Here is a 12,684-nt window from a genome sequence, read left to right on the forward strand (position 1 = left end):
AGAAAATTGCAAATAGAAAAACAGAACATTAAAACAATGGAAAAGCCCCCCCCCCTGCTTTTTTCCCAGACCATAGCCCACCCGGCGGGCCCAGGTGGCCCAGCTGCCACCTTCACGTCGTTGTCGTCTTCTTCCCTCGCCCCCACTGTTCGTCTGACCGCGCCTGCTGTCGCCGACGGACCAGCTCGCCGCCCCGCGCCGCTACAGGCCCCCGGAGGGGATAAGGACGCCGCTTGCGCCCCCTCGATCCCCTCTCCCACTTCCCCCGTGCCACTCCACTCGCCCTCGCCCGTCTCTGCATGCATTTAAGATTTTTTTTTGTAATTGCTTGGTTAACATTTTTTAAAATGTTTTATACGTAAATATTGACAGTTACTAGTTCTTCTTTTCTCTATCTGTTACTACAACAGGTCGCTCCTACCCATGTGACCAGGGTTCAACCTTGGTACTCCATTTTTAGTTTTTCCTGTGTGTTCCAGCAGCACTGTATAAACACTTGGCGAGCCCACCAAAATCCGTTTTTGCTTGCAACTTTCTGTGATTAGCTCAAGGTCCTGGGCTGAAGACGCCACCCACCGATCGGCCCAGCGAGGCCTCACGTCAGGAACATTGGGCCTTAGTCCATCATTCCTCCACAGCAGGCCGCACAATAAAGCGGTGATCTTCCCGATCACGCCGCCCCCTCTCGTACCAGGCCCTAGGGTTCCTTCCTTCCACCAAGAGAGGAAAGGGGATCGGGTGTCAGTAATGCGCCGCCGCCTGCCGTGCGCCGATCTCCACTCTCTCGCCGTCACCGTCGCCGTCGGATGCCTCGAATGAGGATCCACCGGTGCTTGAGCAGAGTCGACCAAATAAGCAGCTCCCAAAGTGGGAGCTGCAGCCCCCAATCGAAGCAGCAGCAGCAGCAACTCCTTTTCGAGCTGCGGTTCGCAATCGAAGCGGCAGTCCGGAATCAAAGCAGTCCTTCCCGGGCTACAATCAGAATCAGGTCCTCTTTCGAATTCGTCTCCCCTTTCGGATATTTTCCGTTGTATAGATAGAATTTTCAATATTTAAACGAGAGTTTCCATTGGTGTCGGGAACCCAGCAGTTATATATATCTGGCCTGGCGGCACCCTCCAATATTCGGAGAAGACGCAGCAGCAACTCCTTAGACATCAGTTTTTAGACTGACCGGCGGCAACTTGGGCGATGGCGAGGACTAGTAGCCGGCGACGGGCTGCCAAATTGATGGCCAAGCCATCCGGTTCGACCATGGTGGTGAGTTCCTTGTCCTCCACTTCCTCTGAATGACTTAATTTTCCTCAGCAACCAGGGGTCAAATTTCAGTCTTTCAGACAGTATCAAAAATCGTATCACATCTAACTTTTTTTGGTACAAATTAAATTGAATTTGTGTTATCTTAGGTAGATCAAATCTGCATCTTTGCGACAGTAGACAAATTGTATCTCTGAGACAATCAAACTTGCATTTTTTCAGACTTGCAATATTGCATAACTGACTGTATTATGGTGATATCAACTCTAATCTGTTTTGAGTGCCAAATGCAGAAAGGCAATCCAGATGATAGGATCAGCAGCTTGCCCAATGACATCCTGGTCAACATTCTCGACCGGCTCGATGTTCGCGCCGCTACGAGAACCAGTGTCCTCTCGAGACGGTGGAGTCAGCTTCCTGCCATGGTCCCACGGCTTACAATCAGTGCTCGGGACCTCCTGCCGTCAGAAACTAAAACCAGCATTTCCAAAGCTGAAATTGTTCGGAGGACCACTGCAGCTGTGGCCAAAGATCCGGCCAATGTAGCAGTGTCCGATGCTGAATTTGTTCGGAGGACCAGTGCAGCTGTTGCCAAAGCCTTGGCTGATGCAGCAGCTGTAGCCAAAGCCTTGGCCAATGCAGCAGCTGTAGCCAAAGCTATGGCCAATACAGCTGTAGCCAAAGTGATAAAGAGCATACTGGCACGCAGGGATCCGGGTGGATGGCCCATTCGCCTCAGCATGACGTTTTACTTGAGAGGCAGTGTCCCCATATCTGTTGGGCATACTGTTGGCAATGCCATGGCGACACTCAAGGTTGAGAAAGCCGAATTCACAGTTTTGACAGAGAAGAAGGGACGCAAGTGCAGTATTGATGATGTGGTGAACTATGGGACACGGTTTGTGTCATTTTTTAATGAATGCCACAATGCATTTGCTGGTCTCACGTGCCTATACCTGGAGAATTTGAGATTCCGTGAATCCAACTTTGTCTCTAACATACTTGTCTCTTGCAAGCAATTAAATTATTTAGGTTTTTTCAATTGTGACACAGAGGATTGGATAACACTCCAAGTTGAACACGCACAGCTCATTGAGCTCAGTATTGTTGATTGCCGTTTTGACATGGTCAAACTCACCTGGGTTCCGAAACTCACCTGCCTGGTGTTTTTTTCTTGGTTAACTTCCAGAGAACCTCCACTGGCACTGGGCTATGTCCCATTGCTCGAGGTTCTGAGACTTTCAAATGCTGCTCGTAGTTTGGACAAAATGCTCAAGTTAAGTACTTTTCTTCATGAAACCTCTGTTCGAGACCTGACGTTGGGGTTTCAATGCGAAAAGGTAAGCTGTGGGTTGATTGCTTTGTCCTGGTTTCACTTGTTCTCTACTCATCCTATCATGTGCTTATTGCAGATTTGGGTTCAACCAGAGTGTTTGACCAGAAGGCAGGCATATGTGTTCCAGCAACTAAGGATTCTCAATCTAGTTAAAATTCCTGAAGGGTATGATCTCATCTGGACAATGTTCTTCTTGGAAGCGGCGCCGTCCCTGGAGGAGCTCTACATGACGGTATGTTCTTATAGCTAATAAAGATTGTTCTATTCTTTCTTTTTTTGAGGAGTTGCTCTACTACGCAACTGCATGTCTGCACCTCCAGTCTTTTGTTTGAAGGATTGGTCTGTTATCTTTGTTGCATGATTGCATGCACCTGTCCTTTCACTTGGAGTGCAAAATTAACCTGCTTCATTTACCTTTGTCCTATTGGTGGCATGCATGTAGGTATGGGACCATCCGTGTGAAATGGAAATGAATCGGGAGATTAGGAGGGAGCAGTTGTATAGTGAGAACAAGGGCGTTGAATGGGAATCGCCTACATCGAATTTCAAGCACCACTGTCTGGCCAAGTTCATCCTCGTCGGCTTTGAAGCTAAAGACTACATGGTGAGTCATGTCAGGTGTGTCCTGAAAGCAGCGGTGAATCTACAGGATGTCTACCTGTATGATAGACTGGTATGTGCCAAGTGCCAAGAGAAAGTAAAGAATGCGCGCAGGTATGATTCACTGGTACGTGGCATGTGCCCAGGCGTGAATCAGCCTATAAAGTTCCCATATACAAACGAGGACCAGCGTGCAGTGCAGAAGCGAATGCCCCGGGGCATTGGGTCACTTGCCAAAATCCACTTCCTGTCATCTAATGAAATAAAGGCAGAACATCGTCCAAGGATAGCTGTAGATTCTTTGGGTGCCGTTGAAGATTAGCTGGAGGTAGTTTTGTAGTTTTGTAGCTAAATTTAGTTGAATGTAGTTTTGTAGCATTATTGTCTGTGAATTCAAGAATTTTCATGATCCACTTAAATTCCATACAAAGTGCATTGAGTTGTATTGATCTGAGGTGGCTGTTAGCATAAAGTTGATATGGTTTATATATTTGATAAATGTAACTTCCGAATGATCGGAAATCAACCAAAGATCCTGGATCCTCCCGGTATCCATGGCTCCTCGCTAGTAATCCTTCGTCGCATGTTTTGTTTTTATTTTGTGCAAAAATTAATGTGAGGATTCGAAACTTGAACCTCAGCAAACTCAGCTCAGCTATGGAGAGTGGATTTTTGGAACCCGGGTGTATTGGAGGACCTTATTTTAAATACTTTAAAAATCACATTAAATGTTTCAAAAAATTCTGAAAAAAATTCTACGTGATCATATGGATGTATATTACACGTGTGTAAAGTTTGGTGATGAAATAAGTAAATAGGCGACCTATATAAAAATGACAAAATGGTGATTTCCAAATAGTGAATAATGCATGCACTGTTCATCTTTCCAAAACCACGGTTTTGTCATTTTTGTGTAACTCACATGGCTACTTATTTCAGCATCAAAATTTGCACATGTGTAATATACATTCATATAAACATGTTGATTTGTTTTCAGAATTTTTTAAAACTTCAAAAAAGCATTTTGGCACAGTTCGAAAAATAGGGCTCCAATGCACCTGGGTTTCAAAGTGACTTTTTGCTCAGCTATGTTCTTTTTCTTGCAAGATTGAAAGCAAATATACTCCCTCCGTTCCCTTTTTCTCTGCGCACTTGCCTCTTTCTGCTACGATTTCCATCCCTACCCCGCTTCTGCAATGGTAATTATGACCTCTACAGCAGTAACTAGGCCTATGCATGCATGCAGAAGCCAACCAATCCAGCCGACCATGCACTGGGGCCCGTGGGGAGAGAAAAGTGGAAACCGAACCACCAGCCAATCGGTTACATGCAGTGATTAAAAGAACGCGCCTCCTCGCATGCAAAGCGAACCAAGCTCTTCTTGGTATCTGGGTCTCAACTTATACGCAGAGAAAAAAGAATCGGAGGGAGTATTATTTAACCTGTCTACACTACTATATTTGCATACAAACAACTTAGTTCAGTTTCTGATTTTTTTCACACTTAGTTCGATTTTTTACCCATTGAACCTAGTGGTCGGCGAACCAGCAACCTAGGTCATCCATTCACCCCTTTGGTTTTTAAAATTTATTTGGCAAGCATACCGATTTTTTTTGAAACACCGTTGAACGTCTTGCTCGAACCCTTGGTAACTCATGTGTAAATTGCATGGTAATATACGCACAACAACCATGGTAACTGTTTGATCTAAGAGAGAAAAGTTGTTGCAAAACATCCTCTGACAACTCATGTGTAAATACCATCATAATATATGCATGCCAACTTATTTAGCCTAGGCATGATAACTTTTTTAACCCGAGGAAATAAATTGTTGAAAAACACCCCAATACTCATGTGTAAATAGTAGCGTGATAACTTTTTTTGTTATGTATTTTCGTGAGTTTTCTCTAGCACATCGTATTTGTTCTGCTTCATCATGGCATCTCTACCAATGATCGGAGGATGGTGACGGCGTTGTTGGTGATGTGATTAATGAGGCTTCTACAGGATAATCAGTCCGAGAGGTAGGAGATTTTGGCAAAGGGGAGGTGGCAGGTCGTCTCGAACGGATGGTAATTTATGCATCACAGACATGGTAGGTTACGTAGAAACATCATGGTAACTTTGGTCTGGGGAGAAAGAAGTTGTTGAAACATACCACCCGATAAATATTGACAGTTGGTTCTTCTTTTCTCGATCTGTTACTACAACAGGTCGCTCCTTTTTTTTAGGATCAAACGTATCTTTATTTAAACGTAGCCAGGAATCTCATCTGAGATAATCTGGAGGATAGACTCCGGTGGTACATTCCACCACACATTACAATACTCATCTCCCAAACCAATTTTAGCAAGCTTATCAGCAGCATTCACTTCTCTCCGTGCCCAAGATACTCTGACCTGCATAAACTGGGTTAGCATGCGCTTAATTTCCTGGGTGCTCGGATCCAAGGGCGAGAGATCTTGGTCATTCTTGTTGATCGCTGCCACCACCCCAAGGTTGTCCAGCTCCACATGTAGCCGTTGCACATTTGCTTCGGTTGCTAGCTGGATCGCTCGCCGGCAAGCCATCACCTCCGCCTACTCCGCGCACGTCGCATGGTCGATGAAGAGGCAAGCCGCACCCATAAAACCTTCCTCATGGTTTCTCAAGACCACCCCCGCTCCACCCTGACCTCGACTTTTGGAAAACTCCCCATCAGCATTTACCTTTACCCATCCCTCATCCGGCGCTTCCCACCTCGCACGCACTATAGGGTGGCGCTCAGTAGTTTGTTTCTCATGAACTTGTTGCCATTCTTCAACTAGCATCATCACCCGCTTCATTATTTCATGTGGTTCCTCAATCCGTTTGCCATCCCGGGCCTCATTACGAGCTAGCCAAAGCACGTATACCGCCTGTATCATAACAGCTCGCTCCTCCTCTCCTGCATGCTCGAACCACTCAAGAAGCCATCTTGCAACTGCCCTCTGGGAATCAAGCTGACACGGTGGGATCGCCACCGCAATTCCCTTTTCCGATTGCAGTTTTTTCCAAAAAAAACAGCCGAGTGAGGACATCCCCAGAATCTATGATAAATTGTCTCATCCCTTCCACATGCCGTGCAAAAAACTCCCGCTTTGATTTTACGTTGCTGTAGTTCATGCCCAACAGCCAAACCATTGCGGAGCAAACGCCACATGTGAATCTTTGCCTTTCTCGGAGCCGACGTGTCCCACACAGCCATCCAGCTCTTGTGTTGATTTACTGTTGAGGAGGATCCCTGTCCGCCTGATCTAGCTCGATTCTGAGAGATTCGCAGGTGATACGTCGAACGTACTGTAAAATGTCCATCCTTGGTAAAGTTCCACGCTAGATAATCCTCCACATTCTCTCCGCCAATATTGATCTGCTTTATATCCGCTGCATCTTGAGGTGAGAACATGGAGTCCAGCAGCTGTTCATTCCATCTCAAGCCCGACTGATCAAACAGGTGACAAACCTTGGAAACTCCCGCAACATACTCAGCACCCAATGGTGTTAAGCTGCCATTCCGCGGTATCCACTGGTCATGGTGGATATTTATCCTGGAGCCGTCTCCCACCCGCCAAACCAGGCCCGCTCGAAGCAAATCCCAACCATGAAGAATGCTCCTAAAAGTGTAGGAGCCGCCATCAGGACAAGTTACACTCATAATCCCTCCCTCGCTGAAATATCTTGCCTTCAAGACCCTTGCACAAAGCGATGAGGGAGCTCTAAGGATCCGCCAAGCTTGCTTCGCAAGTAGAGCTTGGTTAAAGGCCTCGGCATCTCTAAACCCCATGCCACCCTCTTTCTTTGCTGCACACATTTTGTCCCAAGAGATCCAATGTACTTTGCGCTCACCATTAACTGCCCCCCACCAGAATTTTGAAGAGATAGAAGTTAGGTTCCGGCACATCTTCTTTGAGAGGAGAAAACAACTCATGGTAAACGCTGGAGTAGATTGAAGCCCCGATTTGACAAGTACTTCTCGTGCTTTCTTAGACAATCCCTGCCCCTTCCAACCTGTAACTTTTTTCTTTGAGCTCTCCACAACATATTGAAATGATCCATCCTTTACCCTCCCAACGACCGTTGGGAGACCCAAATATCGCTCACTCAATGCCTCAGACCCGATCCCAATGGTCTCCTTTAGGGAGTCCTTGAGCTCCTGCTGACATCCATTGCCAAAGAAAACCGAAGATTTTTGTAGATTCACTTTCTGACCTGAAGCCTCCTCGTAGACACCCAAGATCTCCTTCAGCGCTTGAAAATTATCGACAGGGCCCTGAAGGAAGACAATAATATCGTCAGCAAATAGGAGATCTGTTATCTGGGGGCCAGTGCACCCAAATGACACTCCTTTAATTTGATGATCTTCTTGGGCTTTCTTTAGTAGCGCAGAAAAACCTTCGACACAAAATAAGAACAGATACGGGGACAACGAACCCCCCTGCCGCAATCCACGTGATGGAGTGAACATCCTGGATAAGCCCCCATTCAACTTCACCACAAAATTGGCAGACGTCACACACCTCATTATCATGGAAATCCAAGCATTGTCAAAATCAAAACGTGCTAGCATTTGTTGAAGGAAAATCCACTCAACCCTGCCGTATGCCTTCATCATATCCAATTTTACTGCACATAAAGGTTTCTTCCTCCTCCTCTTTCTGATAGCATGCACACACTCATAGGCCACAAAAACATTATCAGTGATTAACCTGCCCGGTACAAACGCACTTTGTTCCTCAGAGATCAGAATAGGGAGAAAGGCCTTTAGCCTGTTTGCTAACACCTTAGATGCTATCTTGTATAAAACATTGCAGAGGCTAATGGGGCGGAATTGAGATAGTAACTCCGGTGAGTTTACTTTCGGTATCATTACAATAACAGTCGCATTAAAAGCATCCGGTGCTGCCACTCCGGCAAGAAAATCACGGACAACTCTGCACGCCTCATCCTTCACCAACGACCAGTGTCGTTGGTAGAATAAAGCAGGTAGCCCATCCGGACCCGGAGCTTTAGTTGGACCCATCTGGAACAGCGCAGTCTCAATCTCCTCGTCCGTGATTGGTGCCACAAGTTTTTGGTTCATGCTCTCAGAGACCATCGATGGGATATTTTCCAACAAAGCCCGAGCACCTACCGATCCTTCAGATGTGAATAACATCTCATAGAACATCGCTGCCATCTCTCGCATCTCTTCATCAACCGTGCACCTCAATCCATCCTCCCGGACTAGCGCTCGGACTGTGTTCTTCCTTTTCCTGTGAGAAGCCCTTGCCTGAAAGTACTTTGTGTTCATATCTCCTGTCGCTAGCCAATCCACACGTGATCTTTGCCGCTGCATCACCTCCTCCCTAGCATAAACCCCTCGGAGTTGTTCTTCAATATCTCTAATTTCCGTGGAGTATCCGGTCCGTAGTGATCTGAATTTAGCATCATTTAGCCGCACTTTCAGTTGCTTTATCTGGTTTCGGATGGATCCAAAGACAACTCTTCCCCACTCTTGCATGCTCGTGGTCAACTTTCTTAGTTTACGACACGTCTCAGAAAGGCCAGTGCCTCCTGTATCCGCTTCCGCCCATTTTTCAGCAATCATCTGCTCATACCTCTCATGACGTGTCCACGCTTCTTCATACCTGAATTGCCTCGTACCACTACGTTTCCGATCTGGAGCTGTCTCCAGAACATGCGCAAGCAATGCAACATGATCAGATTCCTCCGTAACAATATGCCGGACATGCGTTTCCGGAAACATGGCAAGAAAATCATCATTTCATGTGCATCGATCCAGCCGGACTTGTATATTGTCGAGCCCCTGTCTTCTGTTATCCCATGTGTAAGGATACCCGGAGAAACCTAGGTCAGCAAGGCCGCAGTCGGCCAAGCAATCACGAAAATCTTCCATTTGCATGAAACTCCTAGGATTTCCACCCCTTTGTTCAGACAACAGGTCGCTCCTACCCATACGACCAGGGTTCAACCTTGGTACTCCATTTTTAGTGTTTTTTCTTTGAGTGAATTCATTTTTAGTTTTTCTGCGTGTTCCATTCGCAAGATCGCTTTAGCGAGAGAGATCCATCAGCGCCAGATCTTGCAATTTTCTGTCATTTTCAAGGTCGACGCCACCCACCGATCGGCCCAGCTCGGCCTCACGTCAGGAACACTGGGCCTTAGCCCATCATTCCTCCACCGCAGGCCGCAGGATAAAATGGCGATCTTCCCTACCACGCCGCCCCCTAGGGTTCCTTCCACCAAGAGAGGAAAGGGGATCGGGTGTCAGTTATGCGCCGCCGCCCGCCCTGCGCCGATCTCCACTCTCTCGCCGTCGCCGTCGCCGTCGGATGCCTCGAATGAAGATCCACCGGTGCTTGAGAAGAGGCGCCCAAATAAGCAGCTCCCCCTTTGGGAGCGGCAGCCCCCAATCGAAGCAGCAGCAGCAGCTCCTTTCCGAGCTGCGACCGGCAATCCAAGCAATCAAGCGGCTCCTCTCTGAGCCGCAGTCGGAAATCAAAGCGGCTCCCTTTTTTAGTGGCTAATCCGGAATCAAAGCAGTCCTTTCCGGATTACAATCAGAAACAGGCCCTCTTTCGAATCCAGCAGCTCTATATAATCTCTGGCCGGGCGGCACCGCGGCACCCGCCAGTCTTTGGAGAAGACGCGCAGCAACAACTCTAGACGATCAGTTTTTAGACTGACCGGCGGCAACTCGGGCGATGGCGAGGACTAGTCGCCGGCGACGGGCTGCCAAATTGATGGCCAAGCCATCGGTCAAGGCGGAATCCTTCCTCGACGAGCTGGTGAGTTGGTCCTCCAAATCCCTTTTCGTACTGTATATAACGTTACCCGCAAAAATATATACTTCTCACAACAAGGAATAGTAAAAAATAGGAACCATAATCAGAACTCGTGTACAAAACTTAACCTTCTTAGTGGGAACGTGTCAAAATTCCTCCTTTCTGTTGGAAGCTATAAAATGTGTATAATCAAATTTACGCCCTTAGAGGGAGACATGGGGGTGTCCTTAGCAACCAGGCGTCAAATTTCAGTCTTTCAGACAGCATTCAAGTTGCATCCTTGTGTTATCTTAACCAAATCAAAGCTGCGTCCTTGCGACAGTTGACAAATTGCATCCCTGAGACTATCAATATTGATTATTTTTCTGTAATGTGATAACAGCTCTGATTTGTTCCAATGCCAAATGCAGAAATATAATTTAGATGATAGGCTCAGCAAGTTGCCCAACGACATACTGGTCAACATTCTTGACCGTCTCAATTGCCGTGACGTTACAAGAACCAGTGTCCTCTCCAGACAGTGGAGTCAGCTTCCTGCCAAGCTCTCATGGCTTAAAATAAGTGCTCGCGATTTCATGCACTCACAAGCTAGCGTATCTGATGATGAATTGGATGAAAAATTGGCTAAGATCAATACATTGCGTCGGATCAATGCAATCAATGCAGCCAATGCAGCCGTGGTCAAAGCGACAAAGAGCATGCTGGAACACAGGGATCCTGGTGGATGCACCATCCGCCTCTTGAGCATGGCGTTCTACTTGAGAGGTGATGCCCCCATATCCATTGGGCATACTGTTGGCAATGCCATGGCGACACACAAGGTTGTTAAAGCCGAATTCACAGTTTTGACAGAGAAGGAACACACGCTCATTCCTGATGATGTGCTGAACTATGGGACACGGTTTGTGTCATTTTTTAATGAGTGCCACAATGCATTTGCTGGTCTCACACGCCTCGAGCTGGCGAATTTGAGGTTCCCTGAATCGGACTTTGTCTCCAGCATCCTTGTCACTTGCAAGCAATTAAATTATTTAGGTTTTCACAATTGCGACACATCGGATTGGATAACGCTCCAAGTTGAACACGCACAGCTCAGTGAGCTCAGTATTTTCGATTGCCGGTTTGACATGGTCGAACTCACCTGGGTTCCCAAACTCACCTGCCTGGCGTTTTTGTTTTGGAGATCTTCACAAGAACTACCACTGTCACTGGGCTATGTCCCATTGCTTGGGGTGCTGAGACTTTCAAATATTGCTCGCACTATGCACAAAATGGTCAAGCTGAGTACACTGCTTCATGAGACCTCTGTTCGAGACATGACGTTGGGGTTTAAATGCGAAAAGGTAAGTTGGATTGATTGCTTTGTCCTGGCTTGCACTTGTTCTGTACTCATCCTATCGTGTTGCTTATTGTTGCAGATTTGGGTTCAACCAGAGTGTTTGACCAGAAGGCAGGCACATGTGTTCCAGCAACTAAGGATTCTCAATCTAGTTAATATTCCTGAAGGGTATGATCTCACCTGGACAATGTTCTTCTTGGAAGCGGCGCCGTCCCTGGAGGAGCTCTACATGACGGTTTGTTCTTAACCAAAGCATGTTCTATTCTTTCTTTTCTTTTCTTGAGGGGCTGCTCTACTGCCTGATTGTGTTCTTATGTACGGGCTTTTGTTTGAGGGGTTGCTCTATTATCTCCGTTGCATGATTGAACGCACCCGTGCTTTCACTGTGCAAAATTAACCTGTTCCATTTGCCTGTGTCCTATGTGTGGCATGTAGGTAATTGATCATCCATGTGAAATGCTAATGGATGAGGAGTTAAGGAGGGAGGAATTTTATAGCGATAACAAGGGCGTCGAGTGGGAGTCACCTACATCAAATTTCAAGCACCACCGTCTGGCCAAGCTCACCATCTTCTGCTTTCAGTCTGAAGACTACATGATGAGTCATGTCAGGCGTGTCATGGAAGCAGCGGTGAATCTAGAGGATGTCTACTTGTTTGATAGACTGACATGTGACGGATGCCGAGGCGTGACGCCTTTAAAGCCGATAAGGTTCCCGGAGGAAAGTAGGCACAGGCGTTGGGTGGAGAAGCAAATCAGGAAGGGGGGCATCGAGTCACTTGCCACAATCCACTTCCTGGGGACTGGTGCAATAAGGGGTGATATTCTTGCAAGGATAGCTACAGGATACTAGAGGCAGTTTGTGAAGTTGCAATGCCTGTTGCAGTCTGTTGGAGTCGGTACTACCCTAGAAAAAGTGGCCGGGTGTGCATTTCCTTATTTGGTCTGTTTGTGAAGTTGCAATGCCTGTTGAAAGTGATTGCGGCACTATTGTTGGTGAATTCAAGAATTTTATGATCCAATTAAATTTTAGACCAAAGTTTGTAGGGTCATATGTAATGGGGCTGATCAGTAGATATGGTTCATTGAGCACAGATCTGAAAGGGAAGCGTGTTTATGATCATGTGCCCCCTTTGTCAACCGTAAACTATGTTGTTGCAGTAACTTGGGTGTCATTTGGCTGAATTTACCCCCATTTGAGATGCTTGTTTGATTTAAAATTTGTGCAAAACAGACGTGGCATATACCCTTGTGTTATTTCATCATGAGAACATAAATAACAGGTTTGCTCTGAAGTGGATTCCTTTGCTCCGCATGCATACAGGCAAGAGCATCAAGTTCCTATGCCCG

At 46.7% G+C, this 12,684-nt stretch overlaps 2 protein-coding genes across 3 annotated transcripts; both read left to right on the forward strand.

Moving 5' to 3' along the window:
* Window positions 1–673: 673 nt before the first annotated feature.
* Window positions 674–3,719, forward strand: LOC123129109 (uncharacterized). Of its 2 annotated transcripts, none has more exons than XM_044549275.1 (5): window positions 674–988; window positions 1,088–1,260; window positions 1,551–2,597; window positions 2,670–2,825; window positions 3,036–3,719. In XM_044549275.1, exons 2-5 carry the CDS (start codon window positions 1,192–1,194, stop codon window positions 3,513–3,515), a joined length of 1,752 nt encoding a protein of 583 aa, XP_044405210.1. In that variant the 5' UTR covers window positions 674–988; window positions 1,088–1,191; the 3' UTR covers window positions 3,516–3,719. The 2 variants fall into 2 exon arrangements, with proteins under 2 accessions (XP_044405210.1, XP_044405209.1); XM_044549274.1 differs by having other exon boundaries at window positions 1,091–1,260.
* Window positions 3,720–9,430: 5,711 nt separating this feature from the next.
* Window positions 9,431–12,457, forward strand: LOC123129110 (uncharacterized). The gene is made up of 4 exons (XM_044549276.1): window positions 9,431–9,999; window positions 10,407–11,339; window positions 11,415–11,570; window positions 11,771–12,457. Exons 1-4 carry the CDS (start codon window positions 9,916–9,918, stop codon window positions 12,185–12,187), a joined length of 1,590 nt encoding a protein of 529 aa, XP_044405211.1. The 5' UTR covers window positions 9,431–9,915; the 3' UTR covers window positions 12,188–12,457.
* The last annotated feature ends 227 nt before the right edge of the window (window positions 12,458–12,684 follow it).

This window comes from Triticum aestivum, chromosome 6A (assembly GCF_018294505.1).
Source record: "Triticum aestivum cultivar Chinese Spring chromosome 6A, IWGSC CS RefSeq v2.1, whole genome shotgun sequence".
NCBI classification, from domain to species: Eukaryota; Viridiplantae; Streptophyta; class Magnoliopsida; order Poales; family Poaceae; genus Triticum; species Triticum aestivum.